Source organism: Castanea sativa, chromosome 12 (assembly GCF_040712315.1).
Source record: "Castanea sativa cultivar Marrone di Chiusa Pesio chromosome 12, ASM4071231v1".
Taxonomy (NCBI): Eukaryota; Viridiplantae; Streptophyta; class Magnoliopsida; order Fagales; family Fagaceae; genus Castanea; species Castanea sativa.
This window is the reverse complement of record NC_134024.1, coordinates 25,093,465-25,112,976: the sequence shown is the minus strand read 5'-3', so window position 1 is coordinate 25,112,976 and position 19,512 is coordinate 25,093,465. Positions and strand designations below refer to the sequence as shown.

Sequence of the window (19,512 nt, the reverse complement as noted above, 5' to 3'; positions counted from 1 at the left end):
CTTTGAGTACATATTGACTTTCCTACCTTGTTGAGGGCTAGTTATGCCCTCGCAAGTAGGGGTATCGCCATAATGAAACTTCCTATTGGATTTTCCTAACCATTTGATAGGGTTTACCATTAAGAAAGTAGGTGATTGGCTTTCCCTACCTTATTGAGGGTATTTTCACCCTCGCATGTAATGACTTTGCCATTAAAGTAATTTGTTAGCTTTCTAGCCGCTTTGTAAGGTTTTTTTTATTAGGAGAAAGCATTGGCTTTCCCTGCCTTATTGAATGCATTTCACCTTCGCATTTAGGGGTCTTACCATGCTTGGATAATATGATAGTTCGTCGGCTTCCTATGTTTTACAGGGCTTGCCTCCAAAAATTGGTATAAGCGAGATGTATTATTGTCGCTTATGAACGAGATGTCAAAGCGGAAAATGATATGCTTCTTGATGAGTTTGGCTACAACTATTCCCGTCACTTTTCTTGAGTGGAATTGCTTCCGCTTGCTTAGTGAATTACTTAGTGGCGGTAAAGACTTGAATGTACCCATTCAAGGGTGAATAGATAAGTCCGATGAGATTAAGCCCCCAAGTATAAAAGGCTATGAAACGATTATGTTTCGAATGTTTTTAAGGTGTGTGCATATATGGTTGGAGTGCACTTGAAGATACGGCGACTTTTAGCGAATTTGGTTGTGTCAAACCAATGGTATCCTATTACCAAGAGTTGTTGGTGGGATTTCTTTCTCCCTTAGTATTCTCTATATTACTCAAAGATAACTTCTGAAAATGAGGGTCCTCCATATGCTATATAGAGGGCAGAATATGATTCCCTTTTGTTGAAGATTTGTTGTGCCGCACACAACAACTCCATAATTTGCTAACCTAGTTTCTAATTTTAAGACAACTAGTCGCAGATCTGCTCGTTGCACATGATAATTTTTTAGATAAAATACTATTTTAATCCCTAGACTTTATAAAGAGTTTTTTTTTTAATATAAATAGTTTCATCATATTTTTCATAATCTTATCTATAACATTTTTTACCATTATCTTATATTTATTGGTTGATGATTTGTATAAAATAGACATTAAATGAGAGGTAGAACTATTCAATAATCTTTTTTAAGTCATGGTGTATGAAGATTATGATTATATATATATATATATATATATATATATATATAATTTCCCTAGTTAGAGTTTAATTAGTTTTAAGTTTAAATTTTGTATTATTATATTTAATTGTTGATTTTATTGCACTATAAAGTTTTTAATGTCCTTTGTATAGTCATCTCTATTTTATTTCTTACTCCTCTTTACCACCATTTTATTTTCCAAATAACAATTAGTAATTTACGTTTGATTTCATTTCTTTTTTTCTTCCTTCATTTATTTATTATTACTTTGTATGTTCCCTTGCTAATTGTAAATTTTATGGTTATTAATAAGAAATAGATATCAATGATGGCTTAAATAGTTATAGATGTAGTTATGTTAGTGGTATGTCAAAGGGTTTTTTTTTGTTTTTGTTTTTTTTTGTTTTGGGGGATGTGGCTGAATTTAAATGTTAATAAAATGATATGAGAAAAAAAAATAAAAATAAAATACATAACAATAAACACTAACTTATCCAAATAATTCTATGTAATATAATAATAGTGCATTCTTATATACTATTTTTAATTATTTATAATGTAATATGATAATATTTAACAATCAAAGTCATAAAAGAATAAAAATAAATAAAAACTTAAAACACAAAACTAAATCCCATCAACCAAAATAGAGTTCTAAAGAATAAAAAACTTTATCAAGCTAAAAGAGAGATGCAAGAAAAATAAAAATAAAAATCCATCAAAAAATTGAGGGAGAAAGAGTGGGAAATAACCAGTTTTTTGTGAGAGAAAATTATATAAAGAATGGAAGAGTGAATGAAAAATTTATACTAAGAGAATGATAATAAAAATAAACAAAATAAAGGAAGATAAAAGGAAAGAAGAAAAGTGATATCAAGGTAGAATGTTTGGGGAGATAAAAAGTAAAGATAAGGAGAAAGGTTGGAGAAAGTGTAAATGTTAAAAAAAATTGAGTACAATTTGATGAGCACAATAAAAAATTACATTTTTTATTTTTTTTAAAAAATAGAGAGAGAAAATATAAATAATTTAATGATAAGGAGGATGTGGTTGAATTTCAATATTGAGTAAAATAGAAGAGAAGAAAAGAATAAGAAAAATTAAAAGATATAACAATAAATACTAAATTTATCCAAATTATGGTATGTAATGGAATACTATTTTATTTTTATCTACTATCTTTAATTTTTTATAATGTAATCAGATAAAATTTTACAATCAAAGAGAAAAAAAAAATTAAAATAATAATAATAACTTAAAACACAAAACTAAATCGTATCAACCTAAATTAAAGTTCTTAAAAACACAAAAATTTATCAACCTAAAGCGGAGATGCAATAAAAAATAAAAATTCACCAAAACATTTAGAGAGAGAGAGAGAGAGAGAGAGAGAGAGAGAGAGAGAGAGAGAGAGAGAGAGATTTTTTGTGAGAGAAAACTATGCAAAGAATGGAAAACAGTGACAAATTTATAGTAAGAGAAAAGGGATATGAAGAGACAAATAAAAGAAGATAAAGGGAAGATGAATAGAAATATTAAAGTAGAGGGTAGTGGAGAAATGAAAAGGTAAGGGAAGAAGAAAAGTTGAAGAAAGTGTAAATATTTTAAAAAATAAGTGAATGTAAAAAAAAAAAATCATAGGAAAATCGGAAATAAAAAAGAAATATATATAGATTTTTAAACCAACAAAGATGAATATGTAAAGTCAATAATCTATTTATATTTTTTTGTAAAAAAAAGGAATAAATAATTATGTGGCAAATGACATGGCGATAAGGTGGCGCAACTCAGCAGCAATAAATGTCACGCTTCAACTTTTAGTGATATATAGATATAAATGATAGGCTAAGTATCAGAGACATTGGTGTATGGTTGTTTCATTCCCAAAACAATAGTTTCTCTTCTGAGCTTTGGTTAGCCTCTTTGTCGAAGATACTTGGTATTGCAAACAGGAGCTCCATACTTTGCTTGCTTGGCTTCTAACTTTGAGAAGATGATAGGCTTGGCATTAAAGATGCCGATATAGGGTTGTTGCATTTCTAGCTCAACAATTTTTCTTGTTAGCTTCTATGTTGCTTATTCCAAGCTTCCACATTGTATTAAGATTCCACTCCAAAGTCTACGGAATGGGTTTCAAGCAAATAACGTATGATTTTTTGAGTTGTTTGACATTAATATTTAGAGCGAGTTCTAGCAAAGCATTCTTCAAAGGCATGTGCAAACTCTTCCTATTAGTGGACTTAGTTGCGGATTTCAAATGCAAGAGTTGAATGACGAGAACAATTTTCTTGACGATGGCAATGTTTGGCGCTTCCCTCTTCAAGTATAATATCGAATTTAATTAGGTATGATTAGCGCATTGGCGTGGCTTGGAATGCACGCGCTTGTCGCGACTTGAGATATGTGAACATGTCATGGCTTGGCGTGCACGGATCAACCATGACTTTGGATGCGTGAGCTTGTCATGGCTTAGAGTGCATGAGCATGTCACGACTTCAGTGAGAGGGAATCGAGTCCTGCTTTCCCTCTTTGTCGGATGGTCTGAGGAGGTTTCCATTTTATCCTCTAGAGTAATTATGATTTGTATTAGTAAACGATAGTCATGGCTAAGCTTTAGCACAAACGACTTATAGAAAATATTTTGATTAAAAATTTGAAGGATTGAAATGGTTTAAGCGATATATAAAAAAGATGAATTAGAGAAGAGAATGCTTGAGAGTCTTAGCTTAAGCATGCTTTGACGATAGTATATCACTCGTATGAGTTCAAGACTTGGCATATGAACGTCGCTACTTCAAGACTTGGTGTATGGTATGTCGCTACCTCAAGGCTTGGTGTATGGAATATCTAACGACTTGCGGTGGACCATTTAGCTCTGGCCTTTAGCTATTTGGTGAAGACTTCATTTAGCAATGATGCCAAAAAATATTCAGCTGCGAAGGGACACACATAGCATTAACTATACTCGTCCCAAAACGAGTTAATCACCGACAGCCCTCATATTCTTTAGCACTAACCTTGGCAACAATACAAACTCAACAATAAAGGAGACATATGCTTAGGCGATGTTAACAATGAGCTTTTAGCATTGTCGTTGGGGGTTCTTGGGTTGAAATTAATGTTTAAAACTTTGCTTCGTTGATCATTGGTTGTTGCCTTCCTTCCCTTTGCGGTCAGACTTGCAACTCATTCTTTTTGCATTTTCAAGCTATAACAAAAATGTTCACAAATATTATATAAAGCAAGAGATGTAGGATAATTCATCCATAAGAATAATAGCTAAAAAATAATATAAGTGTGTGGAAGAAAATTTTTCCCTTTAATAAGAAAGTTGATTCTCCCTCCATTCTTAAAATCCTTCACTTCTTGGATGGATTCCGGAGGTTGGAATGATTTTGCTCCACATTTTGGAGCATCTCCACCAGCTTAATGAGCTAAGGATGAATCTTTTTTTCAGCTTAACTCCACAATGCTCTTCTTGCGTGGCAAAGCATCATACAATTTCTCTTGGAATGACAAGTTGGTGTGAGAAACACCATCTCTTTGCTGGTTCCACATCCTTGGAGGCACCATTTCTCTTGTTTCATCTGCTTAACTCCCTAGTGAAGTCACCAAAATGTCGGAGACATTTTGGTGACAAGGGTCGAAAATGTGAGAACGGCCCAAATCTCCCCTTAGGTTATTTAGAAGTGTTTATTGTGAAGAATCAAGCCCAAAATTAAAAAAGTATAATGAACAAAAGGCTAATGGTGCTTTGACAAGAAAGAATCAAAATGCTAATAATAAAAGTGCAAAAAAAGTATAAAAACATAACAGGTCTGAAAGTTCGACCCTCAGTCAGCGAAAAGAGGAAATTGAGAGAGGTTGTGAGGAAGAAAGGGAAGGTTCCCCTGTACCCATATTTCCACCCCTATGCTTCGAAATTGCTAGAATGTTAGCTGGCTGAATGAGCTTAACAAAAGTGCAGAAAAAGTATAAAAACATAACAGATCTAAAAGTTCGACCCATAGTTAGCAAGAAGAATAAATTAAGAGAGGTTGTGAGAAAGAGGGGGAAGGTTCCCCTGTACCCATATTTCCACTCCTAAGGTTCAGAATTGTGACAATGTTTCCTAGCTCAATGAGCTTTTACTCTTAAGTTTCAACTCTATGGAGAAAACGTGATTGGCATTGTTTTGAACTGAAGAGAGAGTTTTATATAGAATTTGGGATGTTGCTAATGACTGGTTTGAGTAGTGGAAGAGGCTTTTATACCCCATGATACTAACTTGGTGTTTTGGCTTGGGTTGCTTTTGTTTAGGGAAGAGTTTGGCATGCTTTTAGCATGATTTTGGAAATAAAGTAGCTGACTCCATTATCTACTATTTCCTTGTCATTGTAGGCTTTTGACAGCTGCATTTGACTAAAAAAGGCTAGCTAATTAGTTTAGGGTCAATTGTGTTTTTTGGGTGGAAAAGAAAATATGGTAGCAAAATTAGGTTAGGGTGGAAACTTTGGGCCACAATCAATCAGAGCATAAAAGCTCTTTTGAGGTGAAAATTTTGGGTACAAGGCCTCCTCCATGAGCTTGAGGTGCTACTAGTGTCCCTTGCCCACTTAGTAGTACGCTTGGTTTGGGCTCATGCAAAAGGTCTGAAAGAAACCAATCAATTCCCTTTAAACCACATTTCCTCAATTTCCTCCATAAGTCACATGGGCTTGGGCCATGCTTAAAAGAATAAAATATAATGTAATACATAAAATGAGCCCACAAAGAGGTCGGGCTTGGTTGAATTGGACTTGTAGAAAATGTATTGCGAAAATGGGTATCAACAATATGCAATAGGATAACATCTAACAATCATATAAAAATAAAACATAATAACTTAAAAACAAAAAACTAAATACTCGAAGTAAAATTCTGAAGGACTCATAATTCATAAATCTAAAGTAGAGATAGAAAAAATATAAAATTCACACAAAAATAAAACATGAGAGAGAGAGAGAGAGAGAGAAACTTTTTCATGTGGGAAAATATGTATAGAATGTGAGAGAGAATAACATATTTATAGTAATAGAATGGGGAGAAGAAGAGCCAAAATTAAAGAAAAAAGAAGGAATAGATGATGAATGATTAAGTTTGAGAGTAGTTAGGCCATTTTGGATATACACCGCTGTAAGTTTCTTTAAGACCTTATTCCCTTGCTCCATGTTTGTGTGTTAAAAATATTTAGTATTCTAAATAAATAAATAAAAGTTCGAGAATAGTAGAGAGATAAAAAGGTAGAAGAAATACTATGATTAAAAATAGTGGAGAGAAATGGTTGGAAATAGATAGATGATATGGCGCTGATGTGATTCAATAAAAACATAGCAACAATAAATGTTGCATTTCTACCTGTAAAAATATATAGATATAGATAATACGTCCTTCCAAAATAAGAGAAAAAGAAACAAACGAGTCTATCTAGGTACATGTCATGGAATTGATAAGAAACTGATGATGCGAAGAAAATCAGTAGGCTGAACACTTCGGACCTGAAAGGACTACTTGCTATCTTGATGGTCTGAAAAAGAAAGAACAATCAAAGGTGACTGGGGTTGCCAGCCAAGAACCATCCGATGGCAAAATTAGTTTTCTCTCTATAATTTTGGAGTTCCAACTTTTTGGGAAAATGTAAAAACGTACCTTTGTTTGGTCTGAATGGGCATTTATATAATGTCCTAAAGACAGTTATCAAGTTCATAACCTCCCCTAGATTTGAGGAGGTGTGAGGGTTCAAAGATAACTTCCATAACTACTTAGGAGTTACGTTTTTATCATACAATGGTCACTGGAAGTTATGAGTGTAATAAGGAGTCGCAGTACATATTTAGGAATTTTACCTAAGTGCCAGAGGTTCGTCCAAAGGTCCTCCTGTCGAGCGTATCTCGCTTCCCAAGAAGGTCGTTCCTTTAGGGACGACCTTACCCAAGACTAGGTTGACGGCATCCTCGGACGAGATGGTGAAGTTTGGTAACACTTGACCAGGCGAACCTTGTCCAAGCATCCTCCTGAAAAGACGGGCTTCTTATGGACGAGGTTCTTACATCATTTGCTTTCTTGGCCTTGTCCTGGACGAGCTCCATGGACGATGCTGGAGTTTGTATTTTATCGTACCCATCAAAATCTATTTAGCAAGAGGCAATTATATTCTTACATCCACTTTTTAAGCACCTACTTTCGTGTTTTAGACCGATCTCTCTCTCCCCCCCCCCCCCTTTTTTTTTGCCTTTTAAAATGTGCACATACATGCATTAATTGTGAATATATAGTGTAGTATGGATATAAAAAGAAAAATATTAGCTTCAAACATGTTTGAAATTATCTTTTTTCAACTCATTATATGACAATTTAAAAAATCACACGTATATAGTTTTAGTCACATGACTTTGTTAATAGCTCATATAATTTATTTAAATACTACATATAAATAGTTTTATAAATTATTATGTAATGAGTGGTAAAAAATAATTCCAAACATATTTGGAAGTTGGAACCAAACTTTATTCAACTTTTGTTTCCGAGACAAATTTTTCTCTTGTTATTATATACTCTATTCGAGTGGAGGCAATCGTCACCTTAATGAAAATGCGTTTGGTGCTCGTGGAAGAATAGAAACAAAAAGTGTTGTTTGAAAACACCATTCTAAATTCCAGGTGACAAAGTCTGTACTGCTCAAGCAAGGGAATATTTTTTCTGTGAGAGTAAAAGTCGCCAAGTCTCTTCCCGAGTTGCTATCCCTGTTAGATGGTCTAAACCGCTAGGTGGCTGGCATAAACTTAACACGGATGGAGCGGCTTGTCGAAACCCAGGTAAGGCCGGGGGTGGAGGAGTTATTAGGGACTGTCATGGAGGTTGGTTTAAGGGATTCTCAAGATCAATTGGTCACACAACTAGTGTCATGGCTGAGTGGTGGGCTTTGCGTGATGGTCTGATTTTGGCTATTCAGTTGGGAATACATCAGTTAGAAGTGGAGCTTGATGCCAAGGTGATTGTGGAGATTCTCAATAGTGCAAACTGTCCTAATAGAAGTTATGCTACTCTGCTGTGACATTGCAGGTCTCTCATGGCCAGGTTCAGGCAGGTTCGGGTGGGGCTTGTATTTAGAGAGGCGAATAGATGCGCTGACTTTTTGGCTAAGAGGGGCTGCTCCATGATGGAAAATTTTGTTGTGTTTGATACATCTCCCTCTAATGATTTAAATGTTTTGCTTGATGCTGATATGAATGGGCTGCATTATTATAGGCGTGTTGCCAATACTTTGGACTCTCTGGCCAGTTTGTAATTTTCTGTTTGTTGTTTACTATTTGCACCTGATTAACAAAAAAAGAAAAAGAAAAAGCGTTTCAAAAAGCCGAGTACTTTTTTTCTTTTTTGGTGATCATTATCACCACTTCAACCATGTGGCCGACAATGAAGCTTACAAGACTCTGCACTAGTTGATAGAACACACATGTTCCACTATAAGTGCTAAAACAAATATTTTTTGTTCGACTTTTTCCACATACATAACATTGGTGCTAACCAGTAAAAGAAGAGTGCTCTTTTTATTCTGAACCTACAATTTTGAACACACACACTCACTCTCTCTCTCTCATTTTTGTGTGTACTGTGTGTTGGAGCTTGGAAGAAGCTATGGCAGTTGGGTTAGCCATGACAAGTGAAGAAGGGCAATATAATGCCAAGATGACCCCCTTTGTTGTCCTATCTTGTATGATTGCTGCCACAGGAGGAATTATCTTTGGTTATGATCTTGGAATTTCAGGTCCCTTCTTTTTTGAACCTTTATATTCATCAGGATTTTAAAAAATAAAAATAAAAATCTTAACGTTATTTTTCTCATATATGCAATGTTAGCCACCAATTGAGAAACACATACTAATCTATACTAGTATTGGATTTTCAACTGCCTTTTATAGTTGTCAAAGACACATTTCAGGTTTTTGTTTTTACAAACATTGTACTCAGTTAAGGTCAAAAGAAGAATTAAAAAAACCAATGTTTTAAGCTTTCCAGCTGCTCACTAGTTCAGCTATTGTTATAATTTGGCATCAATATGACTGGGTAATATCACCATGAACATTACTATTAGTAAGTAGTATCATTATCTAATAAACCAAGTTACAAAAGAAGTTTAAAATAGTTTCACTAACATATGAAATCAACTGTGAAGGAGGAGTGACCTCTATGGAGCCATTTCTCAAAAAGTTCTTCCCAGAGGTGTATACTAAGTTGAATGAACACACCAAGATTAGCAACTACTGCAAATTTGATAGCCAACTGCTGACCACCTTCACATCCTCACTCTATATTGCTGGCCTTGTTGCTTCCTTCTTTGCCTCATCAGTCACTAAAGCCTTCGGGCGCAAGACATCAATTCTTGTAGGAGGCGTCGCATTCCTTGCTGGTTCAGCCCTTGGTGGTGCAGCTTTCAATGTGTACATGATTATATTTGGTCGCATTTTGCTTGGATTTGGTCTTGGTTTTGCCAACCAGGTAGTAAAATTACTCTCTCTTTTTTCCCCTTTTTGGAAGTCTTGAGTTCATATCTGGAAGAATTTTTTAACCTTCTTTAAATAGCATCAGTGATACATTAGTAAGTTACATTAATGTTAATTAGACAAAAGAAGTTAAATGTGGCTACTGAGTTTAGCAGAAATTGTGAAGGTTATACGTATAGACACACACAAAAGCAGGACATGACAAAATATTTTATTCTCGTTTTTTTTCCCCATAATCATTCTTGTATAATTATTGGCATATATATCTTTGAATGTGATAATTGTCGAAATTTTGTTCTAAAACAGACTTTGTATGTGCAGTCAGTACCCTTGTATCTCTCAGAAATGGCACCTCCAAACTACAGAGGAGCAATTAACATTGGCTTTGACCTGTGTGTTGGCTTAGGTATACTATTAGCAAACCTTATAAACTTTGGGACTGAGAAGATTAAAGGCGGTTGGGGCTGGCGAATCTCCCTAGCCATGGCTGCAGCCCCAGCTTCAATCCTTACAGTAGGTGCTGTATTCCTTCCAGAGACACCCAACAGCCTAATCCAGAACAGCAAAGACCACGAAAAGGCCAAGCTAATGCTGCAACGTGTCCGAGGCACCAACGATGTACAAGCAGAATTAGATGATCTCATCAAAGCTAGTTCCATATCAAAAACCATTAAACACCCATTTAAGAATATCTTACAGAGAAAGTATAGGCCTCAACTTGTTATGGCAATAGCAATTCCATTTTTCCAACAAGTAACCGGAATAAATGTCATCTCCTTCTATGCACCAGTACTTTTTCGAACAATGGGTTTAGCTGAAAGTGCATCACTTTTTTCTGCAATCGTGATTAGGGCTGTTGCTACTGTCTCAACCATCACATCCATGCTTATAGTTGATAAACTTGGCCGAAGAGCTTTGTTTATGATTGGGGGTGTTCAGATGTTCCTCTCACAAATTATAATTGGTGGACTTATGGCTGCTCAGCTTGGAGATCATGGTGGGATTAGCAAAGAATATGCAACTTTGATTATAATTTTTATTTGCATATATGTGTCCGGGTTTGCATGGTCATGGGGGCCACTAGCATGGTTGGTTCCAAGTGAGATTTTTCCATTGGAAATTCGATCAGCAGGGCAAAGTATTACAGTAGCAGTGAGCTTTCTCTTCATTTTTATCAGTGCTCAAACTTTTCTTACCATGCTTTGCCATTTCAAGTCTGGTATTTTCTTCTTTTTTGGGGGATGGGTGATGGTGATGACTGCATTTGTGTACTTGTTGTTGCCGGAGACTAAGAATATGCCCATTGAACAGATGAGTATAGTGTGGAGGGAGCATTGATTTTGGAAGAGAATTGTTGGGGAAGTGAATGAAGATAGAAACAAGGAGGCACCATGATGTGTACTTGTTTTATATCATAAGTACTATGTTCCCGTGAGAATTTCCATTTTTCGGTCTCTCATTTCTTGCAATTTTAGCTTCTGTTATGTTGGCTAATTGCAAAGTTGTGAGCTATGATGCACGGACACAGACAAGGACACGGACACGGATACGAAACGGACACGGACACAGCGATACGGTAATTTTTGAAAAACAAGGACACGACACGGTAATTAAATAATTAATTAAATTTTATATTTAGGCATATTTTTTAATATTTTTAGACATAAAAAATTGTGTCTAAAATTTAAATTATGTAAGAACTCCAGATAAGCAAATTAACACCCAAAGTAATACAACAATATACATAAAATGTTCAGAGTACAAACCAAAAGTTTAAATAGACTCAGTTGATTTTTCACTCTCAGTATTCATTTTAGTAAATCACCTACAATATTTAAGTAATTTAACTTTAATAAATAAATAAAATTATAGCAGTAACAACTAACAACATTATATTATAAGGCACATAATGTAACAACATTATATAATTTATATCCCGCTCCCACGGTCATTGTGTGACCGTGGGAGTGGGATTAAAAAAAAAAAACCTTATAAGTTATAAGCATTATAACCAACCCGTCCCATTCACCCAAACAAATATCTGGAAAAAAAAAAAAAAAAACAGAGAGAAGCTTAAGTCGAACCTCAGTTGTCCACGCCGAGAGAGAGAGAGATCGGAAGGGACAGGGACGATCGGACCTGAGTTGTCTATGGAGCTCGCTGATCGGCCCGATCTAGCTCCGGCGAGGGACAGAGGGCAGCGGCACAGCGGGCAGAGGTCAGAGGGAGAAGAAGTGAGAGCTTGAGAGTTGAGATGTGGGTTTCGGGCTAATGAGTTCTCACTTCTCAGACTTTTGTTTTAGGGTATATCATGAAATCAATGGTATTGGTAAGCCCATCCATCAAAATCTGTGATTTTCCTTTTCTTTTTTTTTCACTGCTGGCGTGTCGGACGTGTCGGAGAAGCGAAAAAAAAAAAAACCGACATTGCTCGAACACCGGAGTCCGGCGAATCGTACCGGTTCCGGTGTCCGACACGTGTCGGACACGGACACTTCGCCAAAAATGGCATGTCCGTGCAACCTAGGTTGTGAGAAGGTGAGGATATTCCCGATAGTTGACAAATCAAGGAACACAAACATGTACATGAAATTCTTGAAAAGTTCCTCCAGTTTATCCGTTTTGAGTCCCAAGTATTTGGATTTGAGATAGCACTTGCTAATTGCCTTCTTTAGATGATAAGTAATAAATATTTTTGATGGGATAATGTTTTTCTTACCACACTAACATTAAGCTTTATCTGTACAAGATAGTATCATAAGTTCATAAGCAACAAAGCATAGAAAATTAGAGGAAGTGGATTGTTAAGCAACTGTACGTGGCTATGATTATGTTATTAACAAAAGTTTAATTTAAGCTAACTAGTAAACTGTAGTTTTCATGTGGTCTGCTTTCTAACTGTTCCCTACTATCTTTATAATCAACTAGAAGGTTGCCCGCGCGTTGCGCGGATAATGCTATAAGCTTTTATGTAAAATGGTTTTTGAAATTTTCGTACATATATTATAACATAAATGGTGGATATTTTCATTGCTAAAATCACCTACAATTATAGTAGAAATTTCAGAGCATGTAGGCATATTTTGTTGTCTACCATCAGTTGTCTACCAATTAATTGCAAGCATACATTATGCATATCAAACTCCTTGAACCTGTCCCTTGTCATACGAAATGTCTAACTAAGGCGTTGACCCTATGAAGCATCTTCAGTTGATCGTAAACCAATTACTTGCAAGCATACATTATGCATATCAAACTCCTTGAACCTGTCCCTTGTCATACGAAATGTCTAACTAAGGCATTGACCCTAAGAAGCATCTTCAATAATATTTTAACTATAGCAGTGCTAAGGTTGCATAGTGATTCATGTCTAGGCCAAGCAACAAACACACTTTGATATTGTCAAGGCTCTTGCGGACAGTCGTACATGATACTTGACCAATAAATAAATAAAGCAAGTAGTTTCAATGATGGTTGAGGTAGACATGATTCAACATATTTAACAATTTTTTAACCACCGCACACCCTTGGTGCGATGCTCACTCCATAAGTATAAGTACTTATGGGGTTTGGGAGGTAAGGGTCGAGGTTCAAGTCTCCAGGAGGGACCTTCACACGCATATACACTTAGATTAGGCTAGAATAGAAATTCTATCTTCTATAAAAATAAAAATAAAAAAATAAACAATTTTTTAACAAAGGTGTACCAGTATAATATATTTAACAATTTTTTAATACCATTTTGAGTTTATATAGATTCTAGGCTAACCTTCAAATAATGGAGACACCACATAATTTTTTTCTGCCCACTTAGTTCTTAATTTGTACCTTTGGGGTTCTATTGTTTCTTTCTTTGTTCTTATTTTTAACAATTGAGTTTCTATCATTTAGTAGGACATAGAATATTTGTAGATTGTGGTGATTATTTAAAAAATTTGCTACCAAATAATACTTAACCCCTCAATAGGTAAAAGAAAATTATTCACCTAAAAATAATAACTTCTTTCTTACCCGTAGCTAATTTAATTTGTTTCACTTATGTCAATTATATAGGCTGCTACATCATACAACCAAATAAAAATTATAAATTTTTAGCCAAGCATTTTATCAAATACTATGGATTCAAAATAAAATATATGATTACTCTTGGGCTCTTTGCACTTTGAATCCCACAAAAGTTTTGCCTCCATTGGCGCTTTGAATGTGACCCTATCCATAGAGATACATGTATTTGTGCTCCGACTACATGTGGCTTGGAGGAGCTTGATTTATTGATTAAGCTTCTTCCTCATTGATCTTTCTACCTGCCCAACAAACCAGATTAGTTACTCAACCTGTCTTTGCCTTAGGGTCTAAATATTACCCAATTCAACTAATTTTCTTAATCACATCCTCATATAACATATTTAAATCACTCACCAAAAGCCAAATCATAAATTACAAAAATAGTGTGGCTTAGTAAAAATCTCAACCAGTAAACAGTTCAAATGAAAAGAAACAAACCACCATCTAGTTCGATTATCAAAAACCCATTACCAAACAACAACAAAGAATGAACAAATTGAGTATTAGTATTTTGTACCTCTTAGATACTGAAGAAGGGTTTGATAAATTAGGGGCTGGTGGCATTTTCTCCTTGTGTTTAGTGACTTTAGTCCCCGGCCAAAACATGGTAAAGTTGAAGCTTCAATCTATCCGAGTCTATCTTCCCTTAAACATTGCAAACCGCAAACTTAGTATCCCAAATAAAATTTTGAAAAAAAAAATTGAAAGAAAGAAACAAAAAGAGAGAGTTGGCAATATTTATTTATTTACAGACACTAAGAAAGGAGCTTTTGTCCATGAACTCAAAGAGGAATCATTGATCCATTAATATATAATTTTCAAAAGAAATAGGTACAATAGTGTGCGTTTAATTGAAAGGGGAAGTGAAAGAGTTTTTTGTTTGTGTTTTTGCTAGAAGAAGTGAAGAGTTAAGACTTAAGAGACGTAGAAAGAACTGAAGAGTTAAGAAAGAGAATGAATGAAATTTAAAAAATTTAAGATAGGTTTGATCTCAACAGAAATTACTTGGAAAGTATAATATTATTGTAAAGGTGTAATATAGTGCAAAGCTTGGTCTCACTTTGCCAGGTGCTTATCCATAGTGTGCATTTAAATTTGAACGGGGAAGTGAAGTTTTTTTTTTTTGTCCGGAAGAAGTGAATAGTCTTTTTTTTTTTTTTGTGGATGGAAAGAAGTGAAGAATTAGGAGAGAGGAAGAAGTGAATTGATTTTTGATGAAGCAATAAGTGCTAAACATAAAAGCTGCATTGTTTTAATTTTTGAAGTTGGAAAACATCATTTCATAATAAAGAGGATTGCAAAGAACTCATATAGAGCGCCACATGGCAGAACCTCATGCACTCTCGCATGAAGTCTCTGCTTTTATATATATATTGATTACTGTTTTCTAAACCACATTTACTCTCCAGCCTTTACCGTTTTCTTTTATTGAAAGAGATGTCAATTGATCTAAGGAAATTTGAACCTTAAAGGTTTTTGTTAGAAACATCCAAAAATATCAATTGGTTTACAAGACTATTGGCTTTAAACCATAATTTGGAGATTATTTTTTAAAATGTACGTAAAAGACATTTTCCAATTGGGACGAAAGCTCAAATAGATGTGAACATATAATAAATTAAACGGAAATTAGAAAGCCCAACATTAGATAAAGTAAAATAAAATAAAATAAAAAATCTTTGCGCAGGGGCAATTACACAGCTAGCGAGGTTCTAACCAAGGCATGTCTATTGCCGGTTGAAAACTATTTCCAAACCCCTCTTGGACCTAGGCCTTTGAGAATTTCTGGAATGACTCCCTCGGGGTTAAAGCCCTACAATTAGCTAGTCCAATACTCCAATGTAATTTACTAGACCCCCCAAAAAAAAAAAAAAACTGGAAAAAAGTAAATTGCAAATATTGTAAAAACTATTTTTTATTAATATTTAAAAAAAAAAAATTTACGGATATGGGTTTGGTTTGGTTAAGACTTTGGGTTGTATTGTTTTTGGGCCCTTCCTGCCCTCATCCATATGTTGATTTGGATCCAATTCAATTGATGACCATATATCCCAATCCGACATGAACATGATAGTTGCATGCAGGCATCACACAATAGCCCACCCAAAGTTTCAGCCCATCAAAAGAAAATGTTTTTGTGGTGTACTTACTGATAAGGTTCTGTCTTCATGCTGTATTCCTATGACTATGAGTCTGGCTCCGTTTAAATTAAATGATGGCATGGTGTACAAATCTACTCCATCTGTTTCAAAATATTCTCCCTTAAAAATTGGGCACTAATTATAATATAGTGTTTTTATAAACTGTAATCATGAATTAAACTCATGATTTTAGTTTATTGAAATACAAAGACTGATTTTGCCGTTAAAAGTTATCATGATTGTTTAGTGGAGTTATATTAAAATCTAATTCCCTTTCTCACGTTTGTTTTTTTTTTTTAATTAAAATATTTAAAGAATAAGAAGAAGAATGCTCAGTTTTTGTTGAAGTGTTTTGGAACACATCAATATCAAATCCTTCTCCAAACCTTTGGAAAAGTGGCTTCTCTGCAATTGCGGTTCAGTAGTCCTCTAGTAGCTTAAGTAGTCGTGCTATATTTTGTGACATGATATGGCTGATAGTGAAGAAGAACCCAGCAAGACTCCAAACCTGTGATTCTCATGATCGATGAGCCCACATGCTCCGCTAAGTCCAGAAACTATGACATTTTCTTTTGACTTTACCACATTTTCTACATTGATGTTGATGCTAGTCAAGGAAGACTGCTCTTTTCTTTTGTTTACAACTTTGAACACGCAGACACACAGTCCATCTCTCTCTTTCTCGTTTGTGTTTACTGTATTGGGGCTTGGAAGAAGCTATGGCAGTTGGGCTAGCCATAACAACTGAAAAAGGGTACTATAATGGCAAGATGACCCTCTTTGTTGTCATATCTTGTATGGTTGCAGCCACGGGAGGAGTTATCTTTGGCTACGATATTGGAATTTCAGGTCCTTTCTTGCTAAACTTTTATATTCATCTTTCATCAAGATTAAAAATAAAATAAAAATCTTAGTGTTCTCTTCTCTTATATATGCAATGTTAGCAACGAATTCAAAAAACCCATACTCATCATAGTTGTATAAAGTTGACAATGGTATATAAAATATGTGGCACTAAATTTTCAAGTGCCTTTTAAGGTAGTCTAAGATAAATATCAGGTTTTTGTTATTACAAACATTCATGTACTCAATTAAAAAAAAAAAATCAATGTTTAAGCTTTCCATCTGCCTACTAGTTCAGTTTCGGTTATAGTTTGGCATCAATATGACTAGCTAATGTCTCCATGAATATTGCTAATAGGAAGCAATGTCATTATATAATCAACCATGCCACAAAGAAGTTTCAAACAATTTCACTAATTTATGAAAGCAACTATGAAGGAGGAGTGACCTCTATGGAGCCATTTCTCAAGAAGTTCTTCCCAGAGGTGTACACAATGATGAATGAAGACACTAAGATTAGCAACTACTGCAAATTTGATAGCCAACTGTTGACCTCCTTCACATCCTCACTCTATATAGCTGGCCTTGTTGCTTCCTTCTTTGCCTCATCAGTCACTAGAGTCTTTGGGCGCAAGCCATCGATTCTTTTAGGAGGTGCTGCATTCCTTGCTGGTTCAGCCCTTGGTGGTGCGGCTTTAAATGTGTACATGCTCATATTTGGTCGCATTTTACTCGGAATTGGTGTTGGTTTTGCCAACCAGGTAGGAAGTCACTCTTTTCTTCTTTATTATTTTTTTTTCTTTTGTAAAACTTCTTGTGTTCATCTCTTGGAATATTTTGTTGTTGTGAACCTTCTTTTAATGGGATCAGATAGTAAGTTGCCTTAATGTTCATCAGAAGTAAAGAATGTTGAAATTGAGTTTGGTAGAAACTGTGAAGGTTATATGCTTAGACCTTAGACGCATAGAAAAGCAGGACAGGACTTTGTTTTGCCCTCATATCTTTATCGGTGTATCTTTGAATAGGATTGTTGCTAAAATGTTGTTCTAAATTCTAGTACTCCTTTTTTTGCAGTCAGTCCCTTTGTATCTCTCAGAAATGGCACCACCAAACTACAGAGGAGCAATTAACATTGGCTTTCAACTCTGTGTTGGCATAGGTGTTCTATCAGCTAACCTTATCAACTTTGGAACTGAGAAGATTAAAGCCGGTTGGGGCTGGCGAATCTCCCTAGCTATGGCTGCTGTTCCAGCTTCAATCCTCACACTAGGTGCTCTATTCCTTCCTGAGACACCCAACAGCCTTATCCAGAACAGCAAAGATCCCGAAAAGGCCAAGCTAATGCTGCAGCGTGTCCGAGGCACCAATGATGTCCAAGCAGAATTAGATGATCTCATCATAGCTAGTTCCATATCAAAAACCATTAAACACCCGTTTAAGAATATCTTACAGAGAAAGTATAGGCCTCAACTGGTTATGGCTATAGCAATTCCATTTTTCCAACAAGTAACCGGAATAAACGTCATCTCCTTCTATGCTCCAGTACTTTTTCGAACTATTGGTTTAGGTGAAAGTGCATCACTTTTGTCCTCTTTCATGATCACTGGGGTTTTAGGTACCTTCTCAACCTTCATATCCATGCTTATAGTGGATAAATTTGGCCGAAGAGCTTTGTTCATGATTGGGGGTATTCAAATGTTCCTCTCACAAACTATGGTTGGTGGACTTATGGCAGCTCAGCTTGGAGATTATGGTGGGATTAGCAAAGGGTATGCAAGTTTGATTATAATTTTTATTTGTACATATGTGGCAGGGTTTGCATGGTCATGGGGGCCGCTAGGATGGTTGGTTCCAAGTGAGATTTTTCCACTGGAAATTCGATCAGCAGGGCAAAGTATTACTGTAGCAGTGGGCTTTCTCTTCACTTTTATGGTTGCTCAAACTTTTCTTACCATGCTTTGCCATCTCAAATCTGGGATTTTCTTCTTTTTTGGCGGATGGGTACTGGTGATGTCTGCATTTGTGTACTTCTTGTTGCCGGAGACTAAAAATATGCCAATTGAACAGATGAATAGAGTGTGGAGGGAGCATTGGTTTTGGAAGAGAATAGTTGGGGAAGTGAATGAAGATGGAAAGATGGAAGTGCCATGATATGTTTACTTATTTTGTATCGGTTCATACTATGTTCCCATGCGAATTTCCATTTTTGCTCTCTCTACTCTTGCTGTTTTAGCTTCTTTTATGTAGGAATATTGCGAAGTCGTTAAATAATGATGTGAGAAGGCGAGGATCCTGACCCTGGTATGAAAATTGGCTAATTGAGAAACACGAGTTTTTACATGAAATTCTTGACGAGTTTCTCTAGTTTTCTGACTTGGAAGTGAAAAAATTGATACGAGGAATCCGACTAACTAATTTATATAGGACAATACATCTTCATGTTAAGGCCATCTGTTAAGAGTCCCAAAGGTTTCTTACCGTTTGGGTTTGAAATAGCACTTGCTAATTGCCTTTGTTAAATGATAAGTCAACGATAGTAACACAACTTTTATATTGTAAAGATGTAATAGTTCAATAGTTTTTCACTATGGACATAGATCATTAGGCCAAGCCATGTCAACTCTCTCTCTCTCCCAAATTTTAACATGATATCAAAGTTAAGGTTTTGAGAATCCTCTTCTTTTCAGCTTAGTCATCCACATATCATAACTTGTCACATAGCCTTACAACATTAGCATAATAGCACATCTCTACCATTCTGGCATGCCACATCAACCAACACATCATCAAAATATGCCACATCACAAACACACC

General features: G+C 35.4%; 2 protein-coding genes and 1 pseudogene across 3 annotated transcripts; all 3 read left to right on the top strand.

Moving 5' to 3' along the window:
• Positions 1–8,640: 8,640 nt before the first annotated feature.
• On the top strand, positions 8,641–12,356 carry LOC142619002 (hexose carrier protein HEX6-like). The gene is made up of 4 exons (XM_075792074.1): positions 8,641–8,913; positions 9,322–9,644; positions 9,971–11,150; positions 12,177–12,356. The coding sequence occupies exons 1-3, from the start codon at positions 8,784–8,786 to the stop codon at positions 10,985–10,987; spliced, it is 1,470 nt and encodes a 489-aa protein (XP_075648189.1). The 5' UTR covers positions 8,641–8,783; the 3' UTR covers positions 10,988–11,150; positions 12,177–12,356.
• Positions 12,357–15,389: 3,033 nt separating this feature from the next.
• Positions 15,390–15,521, top strand: LOC142621384 (U4 spliceosomal RNA; annotated as a pseudogene).
• A 769-nt stretch (positions 15,522–16,290) lies between these two features.
• LOC142618729 (hexose carrier protein HEX6-like) lies at positions 16,291–18,904 on the top strand. Of its 2 annotated transcripts, none has more exons than XM_075791733.1 (3): positions 16,291–16,704; positions 17,137–17,459; positions 17,773–18,904. In XM_075791733.1, exons 1-3 carry the CDS (start codon positions 16,575–16,577, stop codon positions 18,847–18,849), a joined length of 1,530 nt encoding a protein of 509 aa, XP_075647848.1. In that variant the 5' UTR covers positions 16,291–16,574; the 3' UTR covers positions 18,850–18,904. The 2 variants fall into 2 exon arrangements, with proteins under 2 accessions (XP_075647848.1, XP_075647850.1); XM_075791735.1 differs by having other exon boundaries at positions 16,567–16,704; positions 17,057–17,459.
• The last annotated feature ends 608 nt before the right edge of the window (positions 18,905–19,512 follow it).